The sequence below is a fragment of the Leucoraja erinacea genome, chromosome 31, assembly GCF_028641065.1.
Source record: "Leucoraja erinacea ecotype New England chromosome 31, Leri_hhj_1, whole genome shotgun sequence".
NCBI lineage: Eukaryota > Metazoa > Chordata > Chondrichthyes > Rajiformes > Rajidae > Leucoraja > Leucoraja erinaceus.
The window spans coordinates 11,847,808-11,875,189 of record NC_073407.1 but is presented as its reverse complement, the minus strand read 5'-3'; the positions used below and the strand labels follow the sequence as shown (position 1 = coordinate 11,875,189).

The 27,382-nt window shown below is 42.1% G+C and overlaps 2 protein-coding genes across 2 annotated transcripts in view; both read right to left on the bottom strand.

Moving 5' to 3' along the window:
- The window catches only part of LOC129711920 (histone-lysine N-methyltransferase EHMT1-like), a 243,372-nt gene that overhangs the window by 104,788 nt on the left and 111,202 nt on the right, over positions 1-27,382 (bottom strand). The gene's annotated exons all lie outside the window — the stretch shown is intronic.
- LOC129711921 (arrestin domain-containing protein 1-like) overlaps positions 20,831-27,382 on the bottom strand; it is a 45,682-nt gene continuing 39,130 nt past the window's right edge. The window contains exon 8 of the mRNA XM_055659950.1: positions 20,831-27,226. Coding sequence (XP_055515925.1) covers positions 27,162-27,226 — 65 coding nt within the window. The 3' untranslated portion in view covers positions 20,831-27,161. The remainder of the gene's footprint in view (positions 27,227-27,382) is intronic.

Sequence of the window (27,382 nt, the reverse complement as noted above, 5' to 3'; positions counted from 1 at the left end):
TCTGAGAAGGATGTTCTCAGGATAAGGGATCTGAAACTTCTGACTAAGTTAGGGAGCAATTTCAACCTCTCATATCGTTGTGAATCTTTGGAATTCTCGACCGTAGAGCGCCGTGGATGCTGAGTCATCAATTATAAGCAAGGCGGAGACAGGTTGATCTTTGGGCCAAAGGGGAATCGAGGGTTGGAAGAGATGGGCAGGAAAATAGTGTTGAAAGTTGGGCAGGGAAAATGGTATTGAGAACATAGCGGACATTAACTACGTCCTTACTAAAGGATGCAGCAGGATTTAGTAACCAGATGTCTCCCTCCTGTTCCTGGAGGGTATAGGTTGCAAGGCCACAGGGGAACAACTGGACTGTTCAGAGTCAGTAATAGCCTTCCCATGTTTGTAAGTTAAGTCAATAGAAGATACAAGTCTCTGATAAAACATTAAGCTCATCCTTTGTATTTCAGTGAACTACTTCTTTGCTGGAAAAGTTGAAGCCAACAATAAAACTTAGTGATGGTGAAGAACGTTGGAGAGTGTAACGAATAACCCCTATTCCTGTTTTTTTAAAGTTCCAATCTTAATTACCACCTCGTCTTACGTAGATACTGTGTGTGTGCACCTTGGTTCCAAGTGTTATTCTCTAAGTTTTCGCAATAGTATTTATATGAACACTGGCAAAGTGCAACATAAATTCCATATTGATTAGTTTGCTACGTTTTGATTAGTTTAAAAAATAATGTCACTTTAATGACATTGTTCCAATTAACTATTTTCAAATCAGCGGGAGTTCCAATGAATTTTCAAATGTTGCAAAAACAAAACAAACTTTTGCAAATATTAAAAAAACTATCAAGAGTTATAGAGTGTAGAAACAGGCCCTTCGGCCCATCTTGGCCAACGTGTCCCAGCTACACTAGTCCCACCTGCCCACATTTGGTCCATATCCCTCCATGCACCTGTCTAACTGTTTCTTAAATGTTGGGATAGTCCCAGCCTCAACTACCTCCTCCGGCAGCTTGTTCCATATATCCACCACCACCCTTTGTGTGAAAAAGATACTCCTCAGATTCCTATTAAATCATTCCCCTTCACCTTGAACCTCTGCCCTCTGGGCATAGCTCTGGATGATATCATAATATGTTTCCTTGCTATTGATCTAGAGTCTGCACACTCACAGAGTACTTGGCAATAACCTTAAATCAGTAATATGTGCCTGGACATAACATAGTTCTTGCCAGTTGCAGGATCTTGCCTGTTACACCAGCTGTAAAGCAAACACAATGTTCTCCCTGTATGGAAATTACTAAACCCACCTTCTGAACTCTGCCACCACACGAAACACAGCTGCCAATTTACTCATTAGGCCGGATTGGAATAAGGTACAGGCACTGTGAAATCTACACCTTCTAGGAGTGATTTCCACAATAATAGTTATTTAAAAATTGTGTATGTCATTAAGGGCACCAATGTCATTGCTGAAGTCTGAGGGGTCTGGGTTAAGGAGTGTGGTTAGAGTGTCACCAGCTTTCAATTAGTTCTGAAGACGAGCTCCATTCACAGGGGAAGTGATAATAAGTAAATATCTTGGTCTCCGATAAACATTCAGCTCTTCCCTTGTGTGTTGCTGTTAAATAGTTCACTGCTGGAAATGTTGAGGCCAACATCCTGACTTTGCGAGGTTGGAGTAACTTGGAGAGGGTGACGCATGGCAATGTTCCTATTTTTGATCTTCCAATGTTCACTAATTGATGATGTAGGCCTGTGTATAACATCTTGGTTTTGTGCATTATTCCCCCTAAATCTTTGCTAGTGTAGTGATATAAACATTGATGATAAAATCCCATAGTGATAACTTTGCCATGTTTCAATTTGTTTAAAAATGCTGCCAAGATTAAGCTTGCATCCAATGTTGCAGTAAAATGAACACAAGGTCATGGGAAAACAGGAGCAGCAGTTGGTCAACAGGCCCTTCAAGCCTGCCCCACATTCAGCATCTACTGTCAAACGCCAAGCAATACAGACCCCAACTAGTGAACATCTCTTGCTTGGACAACCCTCTCCCCCCAGGATTTAGCCTGGTGAATCTGGTCTGGACTGCTTCCAATGCCATTATACCATTTTAAGGAAAAGGGATCAAAACTGTGCACAATTTTGCAGGTGTGTCATCCTGAACACTCTGTATAACTATAACAAACTATAGCTGTTCTACAGCTCCAATTCCTTTGCAACAAAGGCCAACATGCCGTTTTTCATCTTAATATTTGTTGAACCTGTGGTCAATCTCACTGTGGTCAATGCACCAAAACGCCCTGGTCCTTCCAAATGTATTCATCTGTTTCCATTCAGACAATAATTCACCTTTTGATTCTTCCATCAAAGTGCACGACCTCACACTTCCCCAAGTTGAACTCCATTTCCCATGTCTTCACCCATTTATTCAATCATCCTACATCCCGATGCTCAATCACAATGTTCTCATTGGAACGTGCCCTTCCGTCTACTTCCGGATTATTGGCAAATTTGGAAAACTTTCATCTCGTTCCCTCTTTGCGGTCACTAATGTAAACAGAACTGAGGGCCAAGTACGTGTAGGAAGGGACAGCAGATGCAGGTTCAAACCGAAGAGAGACACAAAATGCTGGAGTATTTGCCGTGCCAGCGAGTTACTGCCTGTCCCACTGAGTTACTCCAGCATTTTGTGCCTATCGAAGGCTAAGAATGGTTCTCCATTGTTACATCCCTCCAGTCTGGAAGGCATAACATTTAGGGTGATTTTATTTAACACTTACAGTTGATAACATGAAGACAAGACTTACATTAATGTACATTAATGGTATGTTAGCATTCATAGCAAAAGGATTTGAGTATAGGAGCAGGGAGGTTCTACTACAGTTGTACAGGGTCTTGGTGAGACCACACCTGGAGTATTGCGTACAGTTTTGATCTCCTAATCTGAGGAAATAAATTCTTGCCATAGAGGGAGTACAGAGAAGGTTAACCAGACTGATTCCTGGGATGGCAGGACTTTCATATGAAGAAAGACTGGATAGACTCGGCTTGTACTCGCTAGAATTTAGAAGATTGAGGGGGGATCTTATAGAAACTTACAAAATTCTTAAGGGGTTGGACAGGCTAGATGCAGGAAGATTGTTCCCAATGTTGGGGAAGTCCAGAACAAGGGGTCACAGTTTAAGGATAAGGGGGAAATCTTTTAGGACCGAGATGAGAAAAGCATTTTTCACACAGAGTGTGGTGAATCTGTGGAATTCTCTGCCACAGAAGGTAGTTGAAGCCAGTTCATTGGCTATATTTAAGAGGGAGTTAGATGTGGCCCTTGTGGGTAAAGGGATCAGGGGGTATGGAGAGAAGGCAGGTACAGGATACCGAGTTAGATGATCAGCCGTGATCATATTGAATGGCGGTGCAGGCTCCAAGTGCCGAATGGCCTACTCCTGCACCTATTTTCCATGTTTCTAAGACAGTAACTACACATCTCCTCCAAACATCACCACATCACCAAAGAGAACTGTAGTTTAAAAAGTAAAGCCAGCCAAGGAAGAGACAACAAGAGCAGGAAGAGGAACATTTAAAAATTGCAATTGAGCTCAAAAACCCAGGTGGAGTGAATTTTATTTCACAGTGGATGATATTGTCGGGCAAAATATCAAACGGGGTGCTCAGGAAAAAAAGAAAAAATAGAGAGAGAGAGAGAGAGAGGCCTAAAACTAAAATTGATAGAAATGAGAAATTGTGAAATATATTGAATATAGCAGCTTGAAAGTGAATATTGTGCATTGGAAGTAAGGTAACACTATAAAGGAGTTACAAAGATTAAAAAAGGTTTAAAGAAGCATCTACATACAACACTTGCCTCACGCACCAAACACATAAGAGAAGAAAGGAAGCCACAGAAACAGGAAAGGTCTGGTGGTGCAATTCCACTGACCACAGATCCCTCCCATTTGGCCCCATTACTCAAACCATCCATTTGTTAAATTGTACTAATTTGTTTTCAATATTGGAAACACTGTCTCATCCAAATAGCAAACACAGTTCTGCAGAGAATTACGCGCCACAATAATTTTCAGCTCAAGCATCAAATGCTGTCATTTTATCTAAATCTTGAAACCTTTACATGGTTTTGTTCACATTTTATGTAGTTCTGAGACACAAATCTTAAATTTTCATCTCTTCTTGAGCACACTAATTGTATCTCATGTTGAGATTACTACAGTTTATTTTTTCCCCCCCAATCACTATCGGTAGCACTTCTGTGTTCTTGGCCCGAAATACATAGGAATTATTGTTCTATTTAAATTTCATTACAACTAATTTAGTTTAGCTTGGTTTATTATTTTCCCGCGTACCAAGTGATAGTCTGAAGAAGAATCCCAACCCAAAACGTCACCTCTCCATGTTCTCCAGGGATGCTGCATGTCCCGCTGAGTTACTCCAGCACTTTGTGTGAGCCAGCATCTACAGTTTCTTGTTTCTATAATGAAAAACTGTTTAATTAACGACATATATTAAATTAATTGATTAGATTTTTTTCCAGAAATTCCTGAATTAACACGAATATTGAATAGTCTACAGCATAGGTTTCAATTCTTGAATCGATTCAGAACCAGTCTTGACAAAAAAATCTTATATAGGATTTATTGACCCTTCTCCATGCCAGTATAAAAGATGGCTGTATTGTTGCCACTTCACAATGCATGACTGCTCTGTGCCAGTATAAAACGTGGCTGCATTATTGTCACTTTACAATGCAGGCCTTCTTGTTGATGGATGCTTTTAGTCACAACGTGAATCTTTTCCATTTCAATTCAAAAACAGTAAAATATTGGATCACTCATGGATAACAAAACAATGCGGAGCTGTCCCACCGAGTATGTGCAGCATAAGTGGGTGGAATCTCACTCCCTAATTCAACACTGCTATGAGCTTGTGTGCAATCTTCATTTTTATCTGTTTACATTCGCTTCAGCGAGACGTACTGAAAGATAGATGAGTTTAATTTTCTTTGTCAGTGCACTGGCTAATACAGTAAATAAAAACCCCTCGTGTAGCATGTTGGTCCATTTGTTAACCTGTTTAAAATGAACAGGGCAACAACCATGCAGTATAATTTAGCAATATTTTAGATCAATGTGTTAACCAGGGGAAGCAGAACATAAATGCTATTAATCAACAACCATGGCAAATGCTTTTTGCTAAAAAGTCTTACATTCATTTTCATGGAGATATTCTACTGCATATTTATGGAGTCACAGAATTGTACAGAACAGGAACCAGCCCTTCAGCTCACCACATCCATGCTGACTCTTCTGCCATCCACATTAAACCCGCATTCTGGTAAACCTCTTCTGCACCTTTGCCAAAACATCCACATCATTCTTGTAATGGGATGACCACAACCGCACTCCAAATGTGGCTTAACCAAACACCAATAGATCTGCATCATGATTTCCTGACTGTTATTTTCAATGGCCCTAGAAATGCCGACAGCATATCATACACCTTCTTTACCACCCTAAAATAATTTAATGAAAGTAGATATTGCACCAGAGTGCCGATACCATTGTACCAGTAACCACAGACAATGTCCTCACTGTCCCCACTGGGAGTTTCATCTCCAGGTGCTCCTTGATGGCTCTTCGCATAGACTTGCCCCCTACTGTGGAAGCACAGTCGAGATCATCTTCACCACGTGATGACTTCAAGAGAAGTTCAGGGAGCTGTACCGACCGTGGGCTTTCTCAACCTCTGTAGCGCATTTGAATTCATCAACCATCTGTGGTCCATAGACTACTCCACAGCTGGAACAACAACCTTGCTCTCAACATCAGTAAGACCAAGGAACGCCACCGGGTGGCGCCATACGATGGTAACCTCACTAATAGTCTGTCTTGTTCTTTTCTTCTTTTGTTGTTTTTTAGTTTGTTGTTAAATGTATGTTTTAGTCCATCTTTAGTTTTGTATTATGTGTGGGGGTGGTGGGGGGTGGGTGGAGGAAACTATTTTTTTATCTCTTTCCTCGACGGAGATGTGACTTTTCCGTATCGTATCCCTGCGGCCTAACATTGTGGAGTTGGCGGTCCCTTTGCCGTGGATCGACTTTGGGAGCTCCGACCACAGGAGCCTGCGGACTTAACATTGTGGCAGGGAATATCCCAACAGTTAAGAAACGGTTACGAAGGTGCATGGCTAGGACAGGTTTGGAGGGATATGGGCAAAACGCAGGCAGGTGGGACTAGTGTAGCTAGGGGCATGTTGGCCAATGTACGCAAGTTGGGCCGAAGGGCCTGGTTCCACGCTGTATCACTCAATGTTTTTAATGTTGTCAAACCATTCTGAAATTGAGATATTTATGTCTATAAACTTCATCTAAAAATGCTGTAATATGCAATATGATATTGAATGCCATTGCACATCTAAGTTCTGCACTGGGCCTATACTTTCTAAATTACATTCAAAATAATTCCATTCAAATTCTTTGGCATTTGAAGTTATTCCCCCAAAAAATGCCTTTTACCGTTACATTAAAATGTCCTTCTCAGAAAATTGTAGTCCATTTTTTAAAGCAAAAAGCAACTTTAAATTAATTAGAATGTTACAGATATTAGTTGGGTTCCATTCTCTAAATGTGATTAATTGTTATACTAACTCTGAGTACTTTTCATATTCATATCAGTTATTTAATATTTCCTGTAATAGCCAAGATGTCGATTGCAGACATGATTTAAAACTGAGGCATTAATATTTGACATGACAGAAAGTACAGGGGCAATGGGAGTACAACAGGTTAACATAAAGTGTGTATGGCAGGGCTGCCAACATTGAGTTGAGAGTGAGAAATCTGGACCCATCCTACGACAATGTCTACGACAAACTACCACCTAGTCGATGTCGCTACCACAAGCTACGTTGACCGGCGACACAATTCCTCGTGAATTGAGACATCCATCTACCACAATCAAAGTCAATTTACGTCCACCCGCGCCTAGCGACTAGATACGACAAGCTACGACCCTGTCGGCGACAACTGAAACTCGCCAGTCTCACTCTCAATGTGTGAGAGTTGGTATGGTCCTTCAAAATTAATTCTGCATCAAACTAAATAGCAAATCCACCGTGATGGAATCTGAGAGTATAAAATCAGCTCACTGTGAAGGGAGCAGGGTTCCACAAGATGGTGCTGTTGTGGTTGCTACAATGCCACGATTTTCTCATTTTACTTCCTGTTGATGCATCCGTGCTCCTGATGCCAATTCTGGGAGTTGCAGGTTCCACGTTCCCAACCCGACTGGATTTATCAGTGACTATCATATTTCTTGATTCTTATTTCCATAGGTACATAGTTTTCTGAAAGTTGCAAAACAAGTTGAAAGTTGCAAAACAAGTTTGATCCTCACTACGGGTGCGGTCTGCACGGAGTTTGTACGCTCACACTGTGACCAGCGTGGGTTTTCCCCGGGAGCCCCGGGTTCATCCCACATTCCAAAGACGTACATGTTTGTAGGCTAATTGGCTTGGAAAAATGGTCAATTGTCGCTTATTTGTGTTGGATCATGTTAATGTGCAGGGATTGTTGGTCGGCGCGGACTCGGTGGGCCGAAGGGACTGTTACTCTAAACTATAAAGTCAGGGCACTGAGTGCAGGAGACACAAGGAATTGCAGATGCTGGTGGAAACTAGAGTAAAAAGCAAAGTGCTGGATGGATCAGGCAGCATCTGTAGAGGCAATGATGTTTCAGGTCAACAGTTGAGGTCCTCGAGCACTTTATGTATTGCCACTTCTTTACTCTCTCTTTCTAAAAGCAATGTTTTTAAGGGTCTTGCCACTAAATGTACGTCTCTCTCTTCTATTCAGCCTCCTGAAGTGGAACACCTCACACCTGATAGGATTAATTGATAGGACTGATAGATCCCACTGCATCATTTGACAGCCTTCCTCACTGTCCGCAAAGCAACAGACCATTTACTCAGTGGCGTCTCTAAATAACTATGGAAGGCGCTGTCAGAGGAAGTGGTAGAAGTGAATTAAAACGCAATTTTTTAACAGGCATTTGGACAGATAAGTGGAGAGGAAAAGTTTGGAGAGGTGCAGGCAAAACACAGGCAAATGGGACTAGCTCAAGGTCAGGATAACTCTTTGACTCTGTATGCAAGTAAGGCAATCACTACAATTGTGTCGTAACTTATTTGAAGGTTTTGCTCCCAAGAGTCAGAAAATGTTACATTCAGGCCTCACTACAAGCCCAGAGTTGGACACATTGCAATATTCATGTAAGAAACCAATACACACACCTCCAGAGATTCTATCCTTAGGAAAAGGGCAATAAAACAGGATCCTCATTGCACGATACAAAATGCATGGACTATTTGAAGAGTTGCAACTGATCTGCATTCCTTCTCCAAACAAACTTCTAATTTCTGGTGTAAATTGTATTTTAGCAACAGACCATTGCTCACAGTTTAAACAATAAGCAGTCACCTGCTACTAAAGTGACGTTGCTTTGAACACAATGCCTTGGTGGGGCTTTGGGAATTCTTCATGGTCTGACTTTTATTTGCAATCATACCTTTCTGTGTCAAAACAAACCAACGACTACATAGCAACAGTGAGCTATCTCAGCAGCCTACGCTGTGTTTTGTTGGTGGGAATGGGCGGGTTCCTTACAGCCTTTTATTTCCGCGAGGCTGGAGCTTTTATCAAGGGCCAAGTGCCTAGTGCAATGTCATAAGGAGCCAAGACGGTGACTTCATACACCGACTTCAGCAGAGCACTGAATAAACATGCAGCGACTGGGGACTGGGTTTCATTGTGAATGCCAGAGCCAAGTTTCCTGGAAACTTGCAAAGTGCTTTCACGGTCCATTGAGATGCACGGATTTGAAAGACTCCACAGAAGGAAGGGGTGTTTCTAGGAAGGTTTACTGTGGCACCGATTGAAAGCCGCAAGCACAAAGTGGTAAAACAATGAGGCAGTTCCCTTTGTCCTGGTGAATAATGGGCTCACCCCTGGGAAAAGAACATTGGCTGTGCTTCTCTGAACTGAACTTAACGCACGTTGCTCTGCAGCCCAGTCAGTGTGTGTAATGCCCCCGTCCCACTTAGGAAACCGGAACGGAAACCTCTGGAGACTTTGCGCCCCACCCATGGTTTCCCTGCGGTTCCCGGAGGTTGCCCGGAGGTTGCCGGTAGTGGAAGCAGGTAGGGAGACTGACAAAAACCTCCGGTAAACCGCACGGAAACCGCACGGTGGGGCGCAAAGTCTCCAGAGGTTTCCGTTCAGGTTTCCTAAGTGAGACAGGGGAATAAGTTCACAGTTCTGTATGGTGTAGATGGGGAGCGAGGGCAATGAGCCAGGGGCTGAGCAGGATGTGCTGCATTAGAAAAGACACAAAGTGCTGGAGTAACTCAGCGTGTCCGGCAGCATCTATGGAGAACGTGGATAGGTGACGTTTTGGTTCAGACTCAATCATCTGCTTCAGATGCATCATTTAGGGTGGCACGGTGGCGCAGCAGTAGAGTTGCTGCCTTACAGTGCCTGAGACCTGGGTTTGATCCATCTGTCACTCTTGCCCAAGGGGGCACGTACAACAAGATTGCTAACTAACCCTTCCTCATTACTCAATACCCAGTCTAAAATAGCCTGCTCTCTCGTTGGTTCCTCTACATGTTGATTTAGATAACTATCCCGCATACATTCCAAGAAATCCTCTTCCTCAGCACCCCTGCCAATTTGATTCACCCAATCTATATGTAGATTGAAGTCACCCATTATAACCGTTTTGCCTTTGTCGCACGCATTTCTAATTTCCTGTTTGATACCATCTCCAACTTCACTACTACTGTTAGGTGGCCTGTACACAACACCCACCAGCGTTTTCTGCCCCTTAGTGTTTTGCAGCTCTACCCATACCGATTCCACATCCTCCAAACTAATGTCCTTCCTTTCCATTGCATTAATCCCCTCTCTAATCAGTAACGCTACCCCACCTCCTTTTCCTTTCTGTCTATCCCTCCTGAATATTGAATATCCCTGGATGTTCAGCTCCCAGCCTTGGTCACCCTGGAGCCATGTCTCCGTGATCCCAACTATATCATAGTCATTAATAGCTATCTGCACATTCAACTCATCCACCTTATTCCGAATGCTCCTTGCATTGAGACACAAAGCCTTCAGGCTTGTTTTTACAACACTCTTACCCCTTATACAATTATGTTGAAAAGTGGCCCTTTTTGATTTTTGCCCTGGTTTTGTCTGCCTGCCACTTTTACTTTTCACCTTGCTACCTATTTCTTCTACCCTCATTTTACACCCTTCGGTCTCTACGCTCACACATTTAAGAAACCCTTTCCCTTTATCTCCAACCTCCACTGTCCCATTCGACACCCCACCCCCCTTATTCAGTTTAAAGGCACCCGTGTAGCAGTGGCAAACCTGCCTGCCAGAATGCTGGTCCCACACCTGTTAAGATGCAATCCGTCCCTTTTGTACAGTTCCCCCTTACCCCAAAACAGATCCCAGTGATCTAAGAATCTAAATCCCTGCCCCGTGCACCAGTTCCTCAGCCATACGTTCAGGTCCCGTATCTCCCTGTTCCTGCTCTCCGGAAGCAAACCGGAGACAACAACCCTGGAGGTCCTGCTTTTCAACATTTTTCTGAGCTCTCTAAAGTCACGCTGCAGAATATTCATCCCCTTCTTTCCGACATCGTTTGTGCCGACATGCACTACCACTTCCGGATGTTCACCTTCGCCCTTGAGGATTTTCTGCACTCTGTCCATGACATCCTGGATCCTGGCACCGGGAAGGCAGCACACCATCCTCGCATCCCGTCTGTTGCTGCAGAAACCCCTGTCCGTACCTCTCACGATTGAGTCTCCCACTACAATGGCCTTGCCTGCCTTAGGCCTTTTTGGTTTTGGCTCAACAGCCCTATTCGCATCACAGGCCAGTCTGCCGCTCACGTCTTCTGTCCCAACAGCTTCTAAGCGGATGAACCTGTTTACAAGAGGTACACCACCCGGAGACGTTGGCATTCCATGCTTCCCTCCCTTTCTCACTGTCTCCCATCTTCTCTCTTCCAGTACCTTAGGTGTAACAAATAAAATAACATCTCAAGTCACAGCCTGTCCCGGACATTCATTGATCGTGCCAATATCAATTGATTCGCTAAATATTTCTGGTCATGTTTCAAGAGCTTAAGGCAGTGGAGAGGATCCGACTCGTTGAGCAAGCTCACTGTTTATCAGGATCACTGCCAATATACCTGCACCATCAGCTCAATGTCAGAAATCTATTGATCCACGTTTTGAATTAACTCAATTTCCAAGTCTCCCCGGATGTTGGAGTTGAGTGTCCAAGATGTTCACTGCCCTCTGAGTAAATAAACCTTTCCTCATCGCCATATCGAATGCCTGCCCCATAATTAGTTTATTTGTTTATTTTAATTTAGATATACGGCACGGAAACAGCCCCTTCGGCCCACCGAGTCCATGCCGACCAGCGATCCCCGCACACTAGCACTATCCCACACACAGGGACAATTTACAATGTTATTTTACCAAAGCCAATTAACCTAAAAACCTCTACGTCTTTGGAGTGTAGGAGGAAACCGGAACACCTGGGGAAAACCCACATGGTCACGGAGAGATCATACAAACGCCATACAGGCAGCCGCCATATTCAGGATCGAACCCGGGTCTCTGGTGCTGTAAGGCAGCCATTCGACCGCTGTGCCACCATGCTGCCATATCCCAGATATAGGGGGAACATTCCCCCTATATCCAGCCTGTCAAGCCCTTTTGTAAATTTATTGAAGATCTCTATAGTCTAAACTCCAGAGAATATAGTCCCAGTCCCAGTCTCCCTGATCTCCTGCCATTCCTTCAACCAGTTGAGGAATCTTTACCGCATTCAAATTCAATTCTATCCTTGTCTCAAAATTGTTCCAGTTCCACACTACTGAAAGTCCAGTATTGAATTTACCCCATCTAGATAAGCATCTGCAAGGCCATAGAAATCTAATCCCCAGGACACTGTAGCAAACAAATCAGAGGAAATTCATAAAGGTATTTAAAAGCAAAATGCGGGGTCCTTTTTCACTTCGGTGAAAAGCAGTTCCAAAACAGCTGACGGCAAGGTCGGCCCGACTGCCAAGAACTGTGCGTTGTTTTTCATTAAGTATCTTGATGAAGGAGACTCACCAACAGTGGAGGAGAGGGTGGGGCAGTGGGTGGAAATGGTTACACAATGAAAGGACCTGAAATATATATATCAGGGCCACTGTCAGGACAACGGGTCTTTAAGGTCAAGTTAAGATTCATTGATAGATACAAAAAGCTGGAGTAACTCAGCGGGTCAGGCAGCATCTCTGGCGAACAAGAATAGGTGACATTTCATTCTTCAGACTGAAGCAGTCTGAGGCAGAGACAGTCTGAAGAAGGGTCTTGACCTGAAATGTCACCTATTCCTTTTCCCCAGAGATGGTGCCTGACCCGCTGAGTTACTCCAGCTTTTTGTTTGTATTTTCGGTTTAAATCAGCATCTACAGTTCTTTCCAACACATGAAGAACTTGAAGGACACAGGTGGGTTGGAAGCATGGCAACTCTTGTGGATAGCCTCAGTGTCATCCACTATTCTTACACACTAATGCATAGGTAGGATTGTGCTTATGCAGAGTAAGATTTTACTGATTTGTATGCAAAAACAGAATTTCACAGTGCCTAGGAACATGTGACAATAAAATACCAATAAAGTACCATTGAACCATTCATCCTGAAAAATTATGCAGATCTGAAATAAAAACTCAGTGGGTCAGACAACAGGTGGAGGGGGAAACAAAGTTATGTTTCATGTTGGAGACCCTTTACTTTATAATTTAGAGATACAGTGCAGAAACAGGCCCTTCGGCCCACCAGGTCTGCGCCGAGTAGTGATCAACCCGTACGTGAGCACTATCCAAAACACTAGGGACAATTTTACAACTTACTGAAGCCAATAAACCTACAAACCTGTATGTCTTTCTGGCGTGGGAGGAAACCGGAGCACCCGGAGAAAACCCACGTGGTCATAGGGAGAATGTACAAATACCTGGCACACAGTCAGGATTGAACCGGGATCTCTGGCACTGTAAGGTAGTAACTCTACTGCTTTGCCACTGTGCCGACACAACAGTTTCAATCTGCTTCTCTTTCCACAGATGCTGCCTGACGTGCTGAGTGTTTCCAACATTTTCTGTTTTTGCTTCCCGAGCCCTGAACTGAAACGTTACCTCTGCATGTATACGATGTGTGGATCAGTCTGAAGATGGGTCTCAACCCGAAACGTCGCCCATTCCTTCTCTCCAGAGATGCTGCCTGTCCCGCTGAGTTACTCCAGCATTTTGTGTCTACCGTCACCTATCCGTGCTCTCCAGAGATGTTGTTCATCAGTCGTAAGAGCAAAATTAGGCCATTTGGCCCATTGTGTCTACTCCACCATTCCATCATGGCTGATCTATCTTTTCCTCAACCCCATTCTCCTGCCTTCTCCCCATAACCTTTGACACCCTTACTAATCGAGGACCTTTCAATCTCCGCTTTAAAAATACCCAATCTTGGGCTCCACAGCGTCTGTAGCATTGAATCCCACAGACTCACCACCCTCTGGCTAAAGACATTCCTCCTCATCTCCTTTCTAAAGGTATGTTCTTTATAAAGGAAGAAGTCCCAAAAATTCATCAGGGAAAGAGTTATAGTTCCAATCAACGAAGTGTAGTTTTTGAAAAGCAACTTCTAAAATCCCCAAGTTGCATCAGCACAGCGATATTATTAGCCAAGAGCCAGTTAGGTATTTTCAAACCTGAAGCAGTCAGTTCATTAAGTTCATTAAATGGTGACTTGCTCTAACATCAGTGACGTATGAAGAAAGACCAATGGACCTAATCCAGCAACCTGAAACCTGATACAGTAGGTAGTCAACACGGAAGGTAGTCAGCAAATATCCTATCGCTATAGGATCTTTGGTAGTCAGGTCAAACAGAAACCGGTTCAGCTACTTATGTGCTAATGAGAGGAATACAAGGATGCAAACAGTGAAATGGATGATGGGCAGCTGGAGAGATATCGAAAAGTTAACAGAAAAGAGATAGAGAGAGAGAGAGAGCGAGAGAGTGAGTGAGAACACAGGAGGTGGGGGTTACCTGAAATCGGACAATTCAGTCTTCATACCAGACGGGAATTCAAAATGATGGTCCGCTGGTTTGTACTGTGGAGAAGGCCGTGGATAGATGGATTGGTGTGGTAATGGGGAACATAAATGGCTGGAACCCAGAAGCCAACCTCCGTCACACCATCTTTGTATTCCTCTCATTAGCACATAAGTAGCTTCGAACCGGTTTCTGCTTGACCCTGACAGCAAATACTACAAAATGTCTGAATCTAACATAAAAAAAATTTTGTCCATGTGGACAAAAACCCATTTGTTTGCCTGCCTTTGCATAAAATTTTCCACATTTTAATGGTTAAGATTAGACCCCCAAGAGTAAAATGGAGACTTAAAGTTGTGAACAGTTGCTTCACTGCTCACCACAAAATTTTAACAAAATACTACAAAGTCTGAAACAAAATTAAAAAAACAAAAACCTGAAGCATAAAAACATTGGTTAGATTAGACCCAAGAGTATTGTGAACAGTTCTACTCACCACACTACAGGAGGGTGTAAATGTAAGGGTTAAACAGACGATGTCAGCTAAAATTTTGTTTTGTCAGCTAAATTAGTAGCACCAGCCTGCTGAGGAAAACAAGTCGATGTTTTCGAAGAATGATTAGGCTAACTCGAAGGGCCCAGTAATTCATAAAGCCACCAGCGAGGTCATTGAGATAAGCTTTGACTTCCTAGAGTCATCGAATACTAGTTTGGTGCCTGATAGACCACATAACCCACGCCATTATGGCACCAGGGGACAGCTTGTTATGACATGTAGTTACTTGTTGTGCTTGGAGATAAAGTTATGATATATGTGTATGCTTTCACTGTTAGAGGGAGGCTTCACCTTCGGAGAGAGAGGGAGAGAGAGAGGTTCACCTTTGGGGAGAGAAAACCTCACCCAGAGGGGAGGGGAGAGAGAGAGCTTGGGCTGTGGTGTGTGCATGATGGTGCCAGCCAGGGCAGTCAGACTCGAATACACGGATGGGCGCAAGGCCTGTTAATTTGCATTGTTGGAGAGAAGGAGTGGGTAACGTTTCGGGTCGAGACCCTTCTTCAGACAAAGAAGAAGGGCCTGTCTGAAGAAGGGTCTCGACCCCAAACGTCACCTATTCCTTCTCTCCAGAGATGCGGCCTGTCCCGCTGAGTTACTCCAGCTTTTTGTGTCTATCTTCGGTTTAAACCAGCATCTGCAGTTCCTTCCCGCACATTTTGCATTGCTACTTTATTAACAGTTTTACTGCATTTTACTTGTATCTTGTTTCAATAAATAGTTATTTGTGCTCTTCAGGATGTGCTTTCTCCATTCATTGATCCGAATCCTTGAATCCTGCATGTATATCATTACAGAAGGATGTGGTAAAAAGAGAGAGCATGCACTGGAGATTCACCAGGATGGTGCCTGGAATGGGAGAGCTGCAGTCATATGATGAGAATGGATTGAACGGTTTTCTTCCAACTGGAATGTAGGAGGCTGAGGGGTTTATAAAGTTATTACGAGGGCCATAGATAGGACAGTATCCCCCCCCCCCTCCCCAGGCAGGAGGGTCTATAACTCGAGGGCCCACCAGTTTAAGACTAAAGGGGAGAAATTTAAAGATCTGAGCAATAGGTCTTCCTCACAGAAGGATGGTGGTTACATTGAAGGATAGAGTTGGGGAATCGAAGACCGGAGGACATAGGTTTAAGGTGAGGGTGTCTGTGGAATTCTCTGCCTCAGAGGGCGGTGGAGGCAGGTTCTCTGGATGCTTTCAAGAGAGAGCTAGATAGGGCTCTTAAAAATAGCGGAGTCAGGGGATATGGGGAGAAGGCAGGAATGGGGTACTGATTGGGGATGATCAGCCCTGATCACATTGAATGGTGGTGCTGGCTCGAAGGGCCGAATGGCCTACTCCTGCACCTATTGTCTATTATCTATTGTGAAGGAGAAATTATTTAATAGGAATCTGAAGGGTAACTTTTACACACAAAGGGTGGTGGGTGTATGCAACGAGCTGTCAGAAGAGGTAGTTAAAACAGGTTAGACATGTACATGGATAGGACAGGTGAAAGTAAGCATGCAGGTACAACAGGCAGCTGAAAGTAAGCATGGGTACAGCAGGCAGTGAGGAAAGCAAATGCCATGCTGGCCTTCATAGCAAGAGGATTTGAGTTTAGGAACAAGGAGGTCCTACTGGTGGGACCACACCTGGAGTAGTGTGTGCAGTTATGGTCTCCTAATTTGAGGAAGGACATTCTTGCTATTGAGGGATTGCAGCATAGGTTCACCAGGTAATTCCCAGGATGGCGGGACTGACATATGATGAAAGAATGGATCGACTGGGCCTATATTCACTGGAATTTAGAAGGATGAGAGGGTATCTTGTAGAAACATTAAAAAAATTAAGGGATTGGACAGGCTAGATGCAGGAAAAATGGTCCCGATGTTGGGCGAGTCCAGATCCAAGGGTCAGTTTAAGAATAAGGGGCACACCATTTTGGACTGAGATGAGGAAAAACTTTTTCACCCAGTTGTGAATCTGTGGAATTCTCTGCCACAGTAGGCAGTGGAGGCCAATTCACTGGATGTTTTCAAGAGAGAGTTAGATTTAGCTCTTAGGGCTAACGGAATCAACAGATATGGGAAAAAAGCAGGAACGGGGTACTGATTTTGGATGATCAGCCATGATCATATTGAATTGCTAGCTCGAAGGGCCGAATGGCCTACTCCTGCACCTATTTTCTACGTCCTGTCAATGTTCGTAGGGATATGGGCCAAATGCGGGGAGGTGGGAACTAGGGAGGCTGGGACATGTTGGCCGGTGTGGGCAAGTTGGACCGAAGGACTTGTTTCCACATTGTATCACTCTATGACTCTATCTATAACTATATGCGTAAGGAGGTAGTGGAATTTAAAAGGCAGTTTGAAGAGGTACATGGATGGGAAATGTGTAGAGGGATAGTGGCCAAATATATCCAAATGAAACAGATACTAGTCAGCATGAATGAGGTGGTTGAAAGGGTGATCGCCGCGTTGTATAAATAATGCTGCAAGATAAATGTGCCCAAAATCCTGTCCCTAAACTGAACATTATCACATTTCCAGAATTGTGCATTAAATTAGATTTGGTTAAAAAAAAGTTAATCAAATTCATGAGCTGTGGCATATAAATGAGAGTTCAGTGATTTCATGCTCCTTTGGATTCATCACAACAAAATATTTTTAACAGTGTTAGAAGTAAACTAAAATGCAAGGATCTGAATAAACATTATCTAACTGTGGCATAGATTTAACACGACAATTTCAATATCACAAGTTGTTAGAAACTACCATTTAATTATCTGAAGGTAGCATTAAAATTCAGTACAAATTGATGGGTTTAAGAATTCTCTCTGCTGCCAAAAAATGACAGGGCTATTTATATAGTTTTGTCTTGGAGCATTATTCAGCGGATCATAGAATCCAACAGTCCCAACCTTTAATTCCCAGATCTCAGGGCCACAATCTGTTCCTTTTCCAGAATTTCCGAGTCAAACTGAAAACTAGTGTAATGTTCAGGAGGTCATATGTGTGGCCATTGTTCCCGTGGCCTTGGATATAATTTGCTATTGTGCAGATGGAACGTCGAACTTATTCTGTGGTACAAAGCTGTAACTCAAACTCCGGTATTAAATGACAACTTCCACTTTAGATTGCTCAATGCCAGCCATTATTCTATTTAGTTTTTACTCAATAGAAAGAACTAAATGGCATAGTCGTCAGAATGAGTTCTCATTGAGTCACACAATGCAAAAAAAGAGGCCCTTCGGCCCACCATGTCCATGCAGTCCCATGTAATTTACATGCTCGTCTAGGTAGTTTGTCCCTGCCTCCTCCTCTCTCTCAGACAGTGCACCAACCACCGTGTGGGTGAATAAAAGTCTTCCTTGTATCCTGTCGAAACCTCTTACTCCTCACCTTGAACCTGGCCTCGGGTCTTAGACACCTCTGCCATTGGAAAAGCCTTTTTCAGAGTTAGTGTGGAAACAGGCCCATCTGCCCAACAATTCCATGTCGACCATCAATCACCCATTCACCGCAAGTTGGTATGATCAGGGCGGTGTATAAAACATTGAACATGAACGGCAGAAATGTAATAAAGGTTCAAAACTAAGAGTCAGTGTCACACTATGTACATAGCACTGAAACAGCCCCTTCAGCCCAACTCCTCCATGCCAACCCAACGAAGATCTCCCATTTAAGCTCAAGTCAAGTTTCAATCACTCATTGGATAGATAATGCTTTTCAAAGTAACCAGTGTAGCATTGTGACCAAAACCAAAGCATCGATGTCTAAGGTGCTGGGTTGAGAACGGTTTGCTTTCACACTGGTTTTATGAGATCTAAAGTGGCTGAGAAATTAAAGGCAAGTCCAGTGACAGAATTGATGCACAGAGGGATCATGAGTTCAGAGCTCCCTGAAAATAGAAAGAGTAGTAAAGGTGTTTGGTAAGCTCAGGGGAACCTGATAGAAGTGTATATAATTATAGGTTAGACAGCAGAATCTTCATCTCAGGATGGAAAGGTCAAAGACTAAAGGACATAGCTTTAAGGTGAGAGGGCAATCTGCAGGGTATGTTTTTATACCGAGGATGGTGGATGACTGGAATGCACGGCCGGAGGTGGTGGTGGAGGCAGTTATGTTAGTGGTGTTTAAGTGGCCTTTGGATAAGCACATGGATATGCGGGGAATGGAGGGATATGGATCATGTGCAGGCAGGGAATTAGTTTAATTTGGCATTTTGTTCACACAGACATTGTGAGCCGAAGAACCTGCTGTTATATATAAAGCACAGAGTGCTGAAGGAACTCAGCAGGTCAAGCATCACTGGAGGACATGGATAGGCTACTTTCTCTCCAGAGAAACTGCCTGACCTGCTGAGTTACTCCAGCTTTTTGTGTCCATCTCGGTTACATCTGCAGTTCTTTCTTACACCCTAGATCAGACTGATTGTAATAAGGGGGGGGGGGGGGGGGGGGGGGGGGGGGGGGGGCTGGAAAAGAGGTGGAAGCAGGACAATGCCTGGCACGCGATAGGTGGATACGGGTGTGTTTTCTTTTTGATTGACAAATGGATGGGCAAATGCTAGAGATGGAAAGGGGACAAAAAAGACAAGGAGCCAAAAGGGCGCGAGATAAGAAGAGAAGCGGTGTGAAAGGTGAAGCCAGAGATGTGGACATTGAATTTTCCAATTTTGAATAACAACACCCGCCCACCTCACCTCCCTCCACCTATCTCACCCCTTCCAAACAGGCATGCACTTATTTATCCCACTATCCCAACCTCCTAGCCCCACACATCTTTCCATCTATAAATGTCCCTCTGGCTTAACATTTCACTCTTCACCAGTTTGAGAAGCGTTGCGCTCCTTCTGCAATATCCACAAAGGACGTGCATCCTTGGTGCAGACTCGAGATTCCCTATAACATCAGTCATGGGTCAGGAATCAGTGGGAAGCTTCCAGCCTGTGCTTGGATCTTTCCCTCATGCCCCGTAATCAGCAGCCACTGCAGAGGTCAGAATGGGGTCCGTTTTGAAGTCTGATGTTGCACATGGGAATGGCGTGGTCTGCCCAGCATGATCGACAGAGAGTAACTTTGTTTGGGGCAATGTCCATGGAGGACACTAACATTGGTTCACAAATCCTTCAAATGAATTCTGAGCTTTGTGGTAGTTCTTTAATGCTCTGTGATGCCCTCTGTAGGAATTCCAAGTCTCAGAAACATGTAGGAAAGCAGTAATCTCTGCTGTCCACCATACCATAGTTCAATTTTTCTGACAGGTCTTCAAATCCTCCCGTCCTCAAGCAGCCAAGGCTGTGCTGGCACAATGAGGGAAGTGGTGAATTTCATCATCACTGATGTTTGCTTTCAATGGGAGGTGTATCCAGGGATATGAAAGGGTTTTCTTGAAAGGACAATTATGACATTTTGGGTGGCAATTGTGCCATCTTTAGGAGTGCACATTAATACCCATTCAGCAGGTCCTGGCTCTCCAGGCATCTTGGTTCCCCTTGCCCCTGGATAAAGACCATGCGGTGTGAAGCTGATGTGGTGGCTGATATGCAATAGCTCCCTCAGGTTCACAAGAGCTCTACTCAGCAACTTGCACTCACGAAGTCCAGGACCTGGAAGTCAGGACCCTCATGGACAATGACACTTCCGAACTCCACTCCGCTGTCATCTCTTGGTACCCAGTGCTTTTGACATTGATATCATTGCACTCAGTGAGATACATCCTCTAAACTGGAGGAGTGCTGTCTTCATGGAGTGAACTTTTCACTCAATAATCACCAAGTCTCAGCAAGTCAGGAGCACATAGAAACCTGGAATAAGTCATGGAAAAAGTGTACCATTTCACAACTAGTACCCACATTCCCCATCTTTGGATGGGTTGCACATTGACCTAATTTTCCTACTCAGAACCATAAAACGTAAGCGGAAACAAGTCATCCTCGATCGCGAGGGACTGCTTTTGTTTAGGTATTGATACAAAAAACAAGCAATCTTTAGCAGGTTGGCTCATCATTAACTCCAAAACATCATTCTCCTAGAGGGCAATTTTAGGATTAAAGCACTTTCTATCTTCTATAAGATTTCACCAAGAGTCACAGCATGATTACTGAAATTTGTTTTATTAGTATGTTGTTTGATTGCTAAATTTACATTTCCAAACAATTACATGAAAATCTAAAACACTAAAGTGCATCAATATATCAGTTTATTACAAAAACATCGCAGGGGAAAATATACATCAATGCAGAGTTCAAAAATGAGAATCACCAGATGAAAAACACGTTAATAAAGCTATGAGCTGAAATTGTGATTCAGCATTATTTAAAGCCATTTCCCTTTTGAACAGCATATAAAAACGTTGTTGTATTGGAATGAATCCTGTTAAAACCCAGATCAATTTTTAGGTGAAAAAAATACAAAACATCGGGGAATATTGAAGATATTTCAATACTAGATTTCGTGAAAACTTAACCTTCTGGAATTGTCATGCAAACCTTGGCAGGAACTGAAGATTTTTGGACACAGTTATCCATAAAGAAATTATTAGGACAAACGGATCCACAGGAGTTGGTTGTGTTATGGATTGGAACATGTCACTGCACCTGGAAAGCAACAGGCACAATTCATGCTACCCTCAGAAAACTGCTTGTGCAAAATACAGATTATAATCACAGTAATTTTTCATTATAAAATTGGAAACAAGCAAAATCAAGGTACTTTTACTTTTTTTTAAAAATCACATCAAACTTAAATAGCTCAGGAAATGCATGCTAAAGGAATTTAAAAAATATGGTTATTATTGACAAGAATATTAAATCAACGATGATGGAAATAATTTCAATTAAAGGAGGATGATAAAATTAAGGATACTTATCATATTCTATTTCCAACGCATACATTTAGCACAAATCAATAATTCTGTGAAATTCATTTGTTTGAAATGTGGTTGGCTTGCTTCGCGGCCGTCTCTCCTTTAAATGTTTTTTGAAGTAAAATTACTTGCATAATCTACTTTATCAATTTAGTGGATGGATCTGATAACATTATGTTGCTAAGGCAATAATTTACTCCAGTGCGTAACACAAAAATTAGTGACTCAATAAAATGTGGTTAAAATTCCCATAGCATGAAGACAGTAGGAACAGAATACCTTTCCCCAAATTGTGAGATTGAAAGTACAGAATAATGTGCATGTTTAGATAAGATCTAAATTACTGGATTTTTCACTCGATTTTCATTCCTATTGAGGCAGCATAAACTCAGAACAAATGCTTCTATCGCCATCCCAAAGATCGAATAAAGGCACACACCACCAGATTACATTTTTAACTACAATCCCAATGACAGATGTTAAGAGTGCAGCAAAACAGTTAGAGGGTTGAGTTATTTCCTTTTTAATATGTCTGGTGTAAATTTCAACCATTCTTTAGCAGCCAATCCTTCTGACTGTGGAATGCGTCATCCAGAGATCTACTGCATCTCCTTCCTCACCCACATAAATGTTTTCATTGTTAAACATGAATGGAAAGTTAGAGGCCTGATTGCACACACTGTTCTGCAAGATGACTTGATGCGAAGGGAGGAACACCATTTTAGGATCGATGATCCTCCAGCGCAGCACACATTATCTTGGCAAGGTGCAACACAACATTTCCCACAAACTTCTGATTTTTATGTAATTATTGCAGGACTAATAAGAAGTTATTGGTCAATTGTTTGGCAGTGTCCCTATCTTACCAGGTTCTTTTGTTTGACACCGAATTATAAGATTCAAAAGCAACTTCTCTGTCACTCTGAAGTAACCCAAATATGGAGTAACATTTTAAACTCCAATTAAATGCATTTCCTTAAATTGGTGGTTTCAGAAAACTATTTCTTAATTTCCACAGTAGTCTACGCACTTTGGTGAGTGAAGGGGCTTTGGGGAGGAAGGCGACTGGTGAGCAACAGTGGGTAATTCTACAATTTTAGAAACACTTTTATTCACTGAAGTAAAAGTAAAGATACTTGAGGGAGTAAAGGCAGCTGGAGCAAAGGTGGACATATTCTACCTGCAGTTCCATTCAGGGATTTTTTAGATTGCAGGGCTGCTGTTTAAAACTGGTTGTCTCCAGCAGAATTAGTACTTGGAATTAAAAGGAAAGGGGAAATAACCAAGTGCTGAATCCAAAGGATGAGGTGGTAGAACTTGAACCTGCATTATCTAGGAATTCAGATACATCGTGTGCCCCCAGTGATGAGTGCAGGAAGTGGACTCACAGTGGATCAACAATACATAGTACAGTGTGAACAGGGCATTCAATGAGAACAAATTGCTGCAGAGGCAGAAAACTGATGGGTGACCATCAGGAAGAGCAATAGACATAGGGAGTTAGTGCAAATGTCTCCTGTGGTCATTCCCCTCTCAAACAGATATACTGCATGGGATACTATCGCAGTTTTGGGAGTGTTGGCCTCCTGGGGCAAGCAGCAACGGCCAGGACCTGGGCAAATATAGACTGGGAGCAGCTATATACAGGAAAAACTTCATGTGAGAAGTGGCAGTCTTTGAGAAGCAAAATAGAGGGAATTCAAACTGATGTGATACGCTAAAGGGTGAAGGGAAAGGACCACAAGTCCAGGGAACACTGGATGGCAAGGATAATCAAAGGTTTGGTGAAAATAAAAGCATCGAGAACTGAAAATGTGGAAAGCCCTGTCGTGTGTTGCTAACATTTAAGAAGCATCTAAACTGACACTTGAATTACCAAGTCTTGCCAGGTAGGGTTACGATGGATGAGTGCTCAATCATTGCCATAGACATGATGGGTCAAAGCTCCTGTTTGTATACTGCATGATGATGGGCAGAGTGCTTTGTGTAGTTCTAATTGTCTTACCAAAGGAAGGATATAATGGCAATGGCGAGAGCACTGAGAAGATTCACCAGGAAGTTGCCTGGATTGGAGGGGTTTTATCTATGGAGAGTTATGGATAGGCTGGGCTTGTTTTCTCTGGAGCAAATGAGGAAGGGCTGGCCTGTTTGAGGTATATAGAATAATAAGAGGCATAAATAGTTAGTTTTCCCATGGTTGAGGTATCATAAACAAGAGGGTAGAGATTTATAGTGAGAGAAAGAAATTGTAAAAGGAGATTTAAGGGGAGGTTTTTTTTTTGTTTAAAACACAAAAAGTGGCTGGTATCGGGAACATACCACCAGAGGACCTGGAGTCTGATACAATCGCTATGCTCAAGAGACATTTAAACAGGCACTTCAAATAAGTGAGGTATAGATGGATACGGTCTAATGCATATTCATGCGATCAGTGAAGATAGACAATAAAAAAAATCTATATAGATGTATTGAAACAAAGGGCATATTTCTGTGCTGTACAGCTCTGTGACACTGTGACTACAGCTATAGATTAGCTCACATCTCCCAAGACTAGATACTGAAGAAAGAAGTGGTCAAATGCAAGAAAAAATAATGAGCACATTGGACACTTTTGGTCTTTATTAGGAACCACATTATTACGATTCAAAATAAGGAAGTCTTCTCCTAAGTTAGCTCCGTTTAACCATGCCACCTTCAATTTCAACCCTTTAAATCAATATGCAAACTATTCCTGACATAAGCTTGAATATCACAGCTCACACCAAGTACATGGCAGGTCAGCTCCTTTGGACAATCAAGGGCAAACCCGAGGGATTCTGCAATTTTTACTAGTTTCTTGTGAGATCTGCATGTCCTGAGTTTTCCCTCATAAAATCTGCTTCAAATGATAAACCATGTTTTCCAGTTATTATAGATAATTCGAAGAAATGGCTATTAAGTGATTATTTCACTTTTGCAGAGCACACTTTGAAAATACACAGAGGCTTGCAAGATGGGCCAAATAGTTTACTCCATCTCTTTGCTCTTGGTTTGTTCTATCTGTACACCTTCTGTAGTCAAGTACAAGTGGTTTGATGTGTACTAACATGTCAGCCTAGGCTGCTTGATTACCCACTGCTGAAGAGTACAGGATGTTGCTGCACACTCCATCATTATGTACGTCAACTAACCAATTCTCCTACCTTCTTTGTGGACTTCAGATCGGTGACTCGATTCCAATCAACGTTGGACGGCTTTACTGCAGAACTCAAATTTCTATCCAGTTACTCCATTGGAACAGTGCACAGGACTGCCCTTTTCATTCCCCCTCCCTCCCCCCAAATTCCCAGAGTACATCTTTAAATCAGGGGGTGGTGCTCACATTAGTGCAATCGACAAAATAGGTGGAATAATTCGGCAGCAAGATGGATTTTATGTAATACTGTCCCTTTCCCATAACTTGGACAATTTCTACGACATTGAAAAATGTAAACATTTGCAAGCTTTGCTTATTTATTATGATAATTAGATATGATGCCTGCAAGAGATGTTGGGATAAGGGTAGAAAAAAAATAATCATGAGCAATGTTTCACATATTTCTGTTAATATCCATGGAATTCAATAATATGAACTACAAATCACCACATGATGCATGTACTGAAACGACTTTGGAATTAGTTAAAAATATTTATAATTTGTGCCTGTATATAGACAGGACAATAGATATATACAAGAGTAAAATATCTGAAACTAGGTCATGAAAGTTGGAAATCATGGGCCAACAGTAACAAATAGTTGATAAAAAGTCATAGTTCCCTTCATTTTTTTCTTACAAAATGTAAGCAAATTAAGTTGAAAAATACATACAAAGATTAAAATTAGTTCCAGCCTTCGAAAGGAAAATACTCTTCAGTGAACACATCTGTCTTAACAAAATTATTACGAGAAGAAATTCAGAACCGATCTGTTACACATGAATAGCAGCAAAAGTAAGAGTGAGCTTGACCACTATTATCACCAGTTTCACAACATTATTATATTTTGTTTCACTCCATAAGAATTTAGCAATAAGTGTATCTTGAACTATGTTCAATAACAGGACGAAGTGGTGTTCAGCAAGTAAAAATAATTGTTTTCCGGTTCAGCCATGTCCCTGTTCCATTCATAGTATCCTCTTTAAGGGCGATTCCTGACAGTTGTGCCAATGTCGAGCTTCCTCCCAATCCATCCCTTTCCAAAATCTATGTCCTTCTGCAAATGTTCCCTAAAGTACTGCTGGAAACTCTTCCCTCCAGCAGGAAAGTACTCACAGTGGAATTGCAGCACGAGCTAATCAAGAGCTTGCATAGGGACGTGTTCAAAATAGCAACATTACGTATATTCAAACTCTATGCATCATATGAAAAATTAGGTTGACATGCTCGCAGGTTTCCTGTATCTAAATGCACAGTCTCACTTTATAGACATTAATAAAAAGGGAAATTAACTCAGAGAAAACATTTACAGACAAGAAGTGACTTGCAACAGACTGCAGCGTTCTTGATTTAACCATGAAAATATATTTCAGTACTAAACCTGTGCTTGAGGTTAAATGTTATATAGCACTTCATCATGTGCACATTAAAAAATCCTGAAGGTTACAAATACAGTAGTTAAAAAAGATGCATTAAGTAAACATTCCAGTGAGTGGTTTGGCTTTCCTCTGACTTCAATAAGGCCTAAGTTATAAAATGAAGTAACTCATACAGGATTTTGAACTTGCCATTTTTACGTGCTAGTTTAAAAATGATGCTACAACTTTAGCAAACATACAACATAAATACAGCAAATATGGATATGGATCTCTCTCTTTCAGGAAATAATCTATAGAAAAGGTGCAACATAACACTTCAAGGTGAAAGGATCCTTAATGCATTTTGGTTAGTATTGGTCCTTCCAAAGACCAGCATACATAAGCTTCGTTACAATAGCCTGCGATGTACATAACCTACTACATAGTTAAATATAAACTGCTCAAACTTGAACAGAATTGGGATTGAATTTCTATTGCATATAAACCATCTACAATCGCAGCTATCCCTTCACCCGAACAAGCAAAATCAAGGCGCAAGCATCATCACTTCACGGTTCTTAAGGCTCAGAGTTGTCTTATATTTTCAACTTGTTCTATACAACTAGACTGAATAATTAACAGTCTATAATAGGGTGGAGCTGTTCAACAGAAAACTATATTTATATACATGAAACTGGAGGGTGGCCTGTTATATTTATACTTTCACCCTTCGATGCTCTTCATCCCAAAAATACTCGTAAGAAAGGTGAACACAGATTGTTAACAGCAACAATAGTTCCTGCCCCCAGCAAATGAGCAGTAAATAGGCAGACATTGCACATAGCATTCAAAGCTGGAGAAATATCTGCAAGTGTTGATAGTACATCGTAATAACAAAATATCAACTTCTTCAAACTTCAGAATGCATTTGCAGTGGTGCTTCAGTAAAGTCAGGCTGTGTTTTTCAGTAAAACATCACTAAAGGCATTTCTGTGCACAAACAGTAGTACATCTATGAAGTCTGTTGCCAATTAGTTTCCTGCACTCATGCTGGAATTAGCACTGCTGCAACTCTCTTCATATGTTGGGGGAGGCTCTGTTAAAAAGATAACAATCAAATTATATATCCTTCAAATCTGCAAGTAGCCTGCTGCTTTCAGATTTGAAAAGCAGCAAATTCAAATATTTGAGGCTTTCAAACATTCAGAAAAAAACACAAAATGCTAATATCTGAAGTAACAAATTTATAACT